General features: G+C 47.1%; 1 protein-coding gene across 1 annotated transcript; it reads right to left on the bottom strand.

The window, feature by feature from the left end:
• Nucleotides 1-693: 693 nt before the first annotated feature.
• LOC121598881 lies at nucleotides 694-3756 on the bottom strand. Its single transcript, XM_041926233.1, has 2 exons — nucleotides 2964-3756; nucleotides 694-2858 (listed from the first exon to the last, which is right to left on the bottom strand). Exons 1-2 carry the CDS (start codon nucleotides 3754-3756, stop codon nucleotides 694-696), a joined length of 2958 nt encoding a protein of 985 aa, XP_041782167.1.
• Between the last annotated feature and the right edge of the window lie 2231 nt (nucleotides 3757-5987).

The following is a 5987-nucleotide window of genomic DNA, read 5'->3' as shown; positions in this document are numbered from 1 at the left end:
CTGCTTGACTCTAGTTTGAACTTTAAACAGCATATCGATGACGTTGTAGCCAGAGGAAATCAATTACTTGGCGTGGTTATCCGGACAACTAATGAATTCCGTAACCCCATGTGCATTAAAGCTGTGTACAACTGCATCGTTCGTTCGGTTCTGGAATATTCGTGCGTAGTCTGGAGCCCAACTACCGCTTCTTCAATTGCTCGACTTGAGGCGATTCAACGTAAGCTCACGAGATATGCCCTACGCCTACTTCCCTGGCAGGATCGCAATAATCTTCCTCCGTATGCTGCGCGGTGCCGTCTTCTAGGCCTTGAACCTCTTTCGGTTAGAAGACGCAATGCACAGTGCTCTTTCATCGCTGGATTGCTAAATGGCTCTATCGACTCATCGCCTTTGTTGCATCGAGTCGATATCTATGCACCATCCCGAACACTTAGGTCTAGAGAAACTCTACGGCTCGCTCAACCCCGTTCCAGTGCTGGTCGGTCTGACCCTATGTTCCGCATGTCGGCTGTCTTCAACACTGTCTCGGATTGCTTCGACTTCGATATCTCAACTCAGTGCTTCAAGGAACGTCTCCGGCTTTTGCCGTGGCCGCAGTGAATTGCGATGTAAATCTTATTTTTGCTATGTATTTTTTTTTTTCTCAATTGAACTGTTACATCTTAATTAGGCCATACGGCCCGTTGAAGATTAAATAAATAATAATAATACGGATAGAAGCCCTGCCAACAGATCTGGTCCATTTAGTAAATATGTGTTGAGGCTAACACCCTGAGCCTTCGCCGCTGCGTCGAAAACTACTCGAACCTTGCCTGGTTTGTTCGCATTGAAAACCGGAAATATGGGCAGAAACCAATCTCGGGGGCCTTTCATCGACAGTTCTTCAGGCGATAATCGTCGTATATAACCCTGCCTTTCATAGTCCCTCATTTTCTCAATGACTGCCTTAGCTAATACAGAATCTTTCGACATTCTTTTTTGCAGGCATTTGTATCTTCTCATAGCCATGTCACGAGAGCATGGCAACTTAACATCGTCAAAACGCCACAGCAATCCGGATTCATAATGCTTTCCGTTGAATTTCGATTCCGCGTTGAGAATCCCCAACGCTCGCTCATCATCCTTTGAACGAAGTGTTTCCAACGGTTTGACGATACCGAGCGATTCGAGCGTAAAAAAGTTTTTTACCGCTGCGTCCAGATTGGCTTCTGCATCTGCGCCGCAGTTGCATATGTGGATGGTATGTATTGCTTGTATGTTAACACTGTTGGAGTTCTTATTACGTGGGCCATATACGATCCATCCCAATGACGTCTTTGCCGCAACGGGCTCATATTTCCCACCTTCCGCGTAACGAGTCGGTCGAACCAAATGATGGTTGTCGATACCAATGAGCAATCGAGGCCTAGCGTTTTCGTACGCATGAATTGGCAAACCCTGTAGATGTGCGTACTGTTTAGTCAGTTGTGTCACTGCCAGAGTCTGGGCTGGTAGAGAAAGGCTTTCCACCGTGTGCACCTTTGGGATAATATGTACACTGCTGTTTTGCCCGACTCCTGAAGTCTCCAAAAGTGACACGCGAATTGAACCCGTTTCGTCGCGTTCCGAGTTACCTGTCCACTTCAGGCACAGAGGATGGGGCTGTCCTTCCAGACCGAGCTCCTCAATTAGGCTATGCTCGATGAAGGTACCGGTAGATCCACTGTCAAAAAAGGCAAAGGTCGTGATGGCCTTGTTTCGCCCGTAAACTATTACAGGGATGTATTTTAAAAATACATCACCGGTAACCTCCGAATGCGCGTTCAGTGATGCTGTGGCAACCGCGTACTCGTTTGGTTTTGAATGGCGCTCGGGATTGTGTAATAGTTCGTGGTGCAGGTACTCGCAACCATTTTTCCCGCAAGCCTTTTTCCCTTTGCAGCCGTAGGTGTGTATTTTCAGACACTTCCGACAAGCATTCAGTCTGCGTATAGTTGCCCATCGATCATTCACGTTTAGTCTGTTGAACTGCTCACACTGCGACAGGTCAACACAAGTGGCCTCACACAGTAGACAAATTTGACTTCCTTCACTAACCAACCCCGTAGCGTTATGTATGTTCATGTGATGCGTTCTACTCTTATGGTCGAGTTTTCTCACTGGCCTGAATTCTAGGGATGGCAATGTTATCAGACTAGCTGCCTTAACTTGGGTTTCTATCCACTTGCCAAACTCCGAGAGTGTCGCGGAGCTCGATTGCATACGGTGTCGTGCCCAGTCTAGCCGAAGCGCATGAGGCAACTTTTCTACCAACTCGTGCATTAATGCCACGTTGCACTTATATTCTTCTAGCCCCGAAGCGGTTATAGTGGCACACATATTTCGGACCGCCATCCCAAAATCGATTAGAGTTTCCAAGCGCTCGATTCGTGGTGCAGGCATTTGATGTATGCGGTGGATTAACGAATGCACAATTATCTCCGGGCGACCGTATAACATGCGCAGCGTCTCTATCACACTAGTAAGGTTAGAGGCATGAAGCAAACATGGTTGAACGGCTTCAAGAGCTTTGCCTTTAAGCGCCCGCTGCAGTCTTAAAGTGTTCTCTTCATCGGAGTACCCACAAGCAGCTGTCGAGGTTTCATATGTGGCGATAAAAATGGGCCACTCCTCAGGTTTGCCGGAAAAATACGGTAACTCCTTGCAGCTTGCCTTTCGAGCCAGAAGTTGACTCTGGTTGACATTCATCAACGTGGTTCCGATGCTGTTACGGAACGGGTAAGTATCAACCGCCCCATCAGCAATATTTAAATATTTTTCACTTCTAGGCTGACGCTGCTGACTGACCACTGAATCATTTCCCTGTTGTGCGTTTCCTGGAGGCACAGTACGCGATGTAGAAGGTGACACATTCGGATGGTATGAACTATGCCCCTCACTATCCCCACGTCTCGACCAATCAACCATTTTGTTTGACTCACCTTCGTCGTCAATCATGCTGATGAAGCCATCGCCGATCCTCTTCGATTCAGCCAAGATCAGCTGCTCTTCAAACTCCAGCTCTCGTCTCTCAAGCTCCAGCTTTCGTCGAGTCAAATTTCGCATCCGAAGTTCCAAGGCGGCAACAGCTTCGCTCGACTCCGCAAGCTTGTCCGCCATCGTCCTCCCGGGTGTGCCGGTTTGCGATGGCGTCGGCTGATGAACGTTCGAAATGGCTGCCCCAGATGCGCCGACCGCCGTCCGCAGTACGGTTCCCGCAGAAGCGCCGTCCTGCGCTTGTGGTCGTAGTTCCATGTCCTCGATGGCCGCTCCAGATGCACCGTCCGCCGCCCGCGGCACGGTTCCTGCAGAAACGCCTCCCTGCGATGACGCTGGTTGTTGCACGTCCGCAGTGGTCGGTAGGTGCTCTAACCGTGGCACGGTTTCCGAGGATGAGCGATGTAAAGGCCCCAGGCCTGCCACAGTAGAGTTTGCAAGCGGTGTGTACCGCGATGCAGGGGCTTCGCGAACCTCCGAAGTCAACCGTTGCTGCGGTTCCCTCAGCAACAATCCTGCACCTAATGGTGCGTTCGGGGTCGATGACCTTGCGCGGTCAACGATCTCCAAAGACGAGTTAACCGTCCAATCTTGTCCAGTCGGCGCGAACGATCGGAAGTGAAGTGAATCCACGGCCGGTGCGAGTGGCCTATGATCCAGTGCTCCCGTTTCAGGTTGCTGAGACTCGTTCGTTTGTGCTACCGCTGGAGGTGCTTTCGATTCGTGCTCGTGTTCCATAGTGAGAAATTGCGTATGTTGGTGTAATGTGTAACGTACACCTCAACTATTCTCTTGCCGTCCGACGTATCGTCTGTTGGTCGCGTTCCTAGGTGTTTCGCGGCCTCAACTGTCTTGCGACACGGTTCACTCACGCACTCGCGTAAACGCGTAAAATTTCCAAACGTGGAATTTTTTTAAAATGTTGCGTTAGCAACGTCCGGTGATATTTTTTTTCCCGAAATGATTCACTCGCGACGTTAGTTAGGTTCTCTTAACTTCACTTTATTGTATTCTATTAACGCAGTACGTAACGGTGGTACTGTAAATTTACTTATAACAAAGTGGTTAAAAAAATTCCACTGCTTCTGGTTCCGCGGTGATGACGAGAAAAAGAGAAAGTGCTTTCCCAAATTTCCCTTTTATGGCTTTTCCACCATTGCAAATTCGCGGGCTTGCGATTTGCTCGATCCTCATCGTTAGTCGAGCAGTCCCACAGTCGAGCAGTAATCGTGGGTCAAATGTCACTGCTTGACACTTGCGCTGACATTCGATGTTTTCCTGTGTTAAACAATAACACCCGGGATCGGTATGAATTTTGAATCAGTATATTTTAATGCATCCCTTGGAACTAAATGTCACCTGGCATTTGAATTGCCTTTTCAAAAATCCTTAACACACACCCTAAAGTTATTAAATACCCTCAAAACTATCTTACATAACCCTGTAACTGGGCCAAATTAACTAGTCCTATAACAAACTGTACAAAAAGGTTCACATTTTCAATCTCTCACTATAAAGCGTTACTTTTTCACTCTATAGTGAGACGTTGTTGGTTAGTGAGTTGATGTTAGGTGCGGATAACTTGGATGGTTTTTGCACCATGTTGGTTTTCTTGCACACTTTGCACCGACATAGCGATTCATCGATGTAGGCGTTGGACGAAAGATGACAAGGATGTTTTCGTCAAACGAACAGACGAATATCGCCCTCACGTATGTGAAATTGTGTAATATTTATGAAATGATCTAAACAGCATAAAGATTCAAAAAGTACAGTAAAGCTTAAAATTAATTGCAGCAGCTTCCGTGGTATGTTGGTAGGGGTAACCAGTGGATCGCGGGCCACCGCCAGAATGATTGGCTGATCGTTATTGGCCGCATGGTGTACTGTTGATGTCTGGATTGCTGCAGGATGACACCAAAATATCCAGGACTCTACAGGCAGCAGTCTCATTTCAAATCATCAATCATCTGAGTCACCTATTTGCCCTTATATTGGTGGAGGAAATGTCGCATTATCCTCTCTTATTGTAGAACGCAAACGTGAACCACTACACCGTCGAAGATTCCGAACAGAATCAGATACTGCGAGCTTTCGAGAACCTCAAAGCGCTGCGAATCATTGATTAGTATCTGTGCAAAATGACGCCGCGGAAGGCGCTGACGATATTTTCGACCATGCTGCATTTAGACGACTTTGTGCAGATACTGCCAGACTTTCTACAATGCGGCTTATTCGCAGCCGAAATACTTTCCCTGGTGAATGCGGAACACTCTTATGCTATCGATGAGCTGGACAACATATTAGTAAACGTGAACCGATTGAACAGCGAACAATGAACGGTGTGCGATGAAATTACCGCAGCAGTGGACAGCTACGATTTGACACAACAATCCAGCGCAGAGGAGACACACAATGGACCGGTTTTTTCCTTGATTGCCCTGGTGCCATCGGAAATCCATTTATGCTCGAAACTATTCTTGCATTTAATCGAAAATTCCAATCGCAATAGCTTCGAGTGGAATTGCTACTCTGCTGCTGACCATGGAAAACACGCTACACTCTACATTCAAGATATCGTTCATCCTGGACGCTCACAGTTCCTATAATATCCGTGTACAGTAAAGGTCTGTAGCAGTGTATTCGGCGGAGCATGAATTGGGGCAAATTTAAAGTATTGCATTTGCGGGAAAACATGCATGTGCAGACAGCCCAGACTGTTCGAGATGCTGAAGAGCGGAAAGAGTTCGTAGAATTTCTGCTCTGCATCGGCGAGAATCATACGACATACGGCATAAGACATTCCCGGGGTTCGGTAAGGCATATGCCAAGATACCACGGGACTTTATATTACCTGGAACATCTGATCCGATTACGTAAATTTATTGCAAACAATGTGAATTTTGATACATAAATTATGTATTTCAAGGGGTACACGATCAAGAAATCATAAATCAATATACTGCAAT

The sequence above is a fragment of the Anopheles merus genome, chromosome 3L (assembly GCF_017562075.2).
Source record: "Anopheles merus strain MAF chromosome 3L, AmerM5.1, whole genome shotgun sequence".
Taxonomy (NCBI): Eukaryota; Metazoa; Arthropoda; class Insecta; order Diptera; family Culicidae; genus Anopheles; species Anopheles merus.
The sequence above is the reverse complement of the archived record's forward strand: the minus strand, read 5'-3'. Positions and strand labels throughout refer to the sequence as shown.

What these genes read in the sequence shown, in the direction of transcription:
- LOC121598881 (XM_041926233.1), bottom strand. Translation starts at nt 3,756, where the DNA reads ATGGAACACGAGCACGAATCGAAAGCACCTCCAGCGGTAGCACAAACG. An exon ending in CAGCATGATTGACGACGAAG is followed by an intron (nt 2,859 to 2,963) that starts GTGAGTCAAACA and finishes CTGTGCCTCCAG; the next exon opens with GAAACGCACAACAGGGAAAT.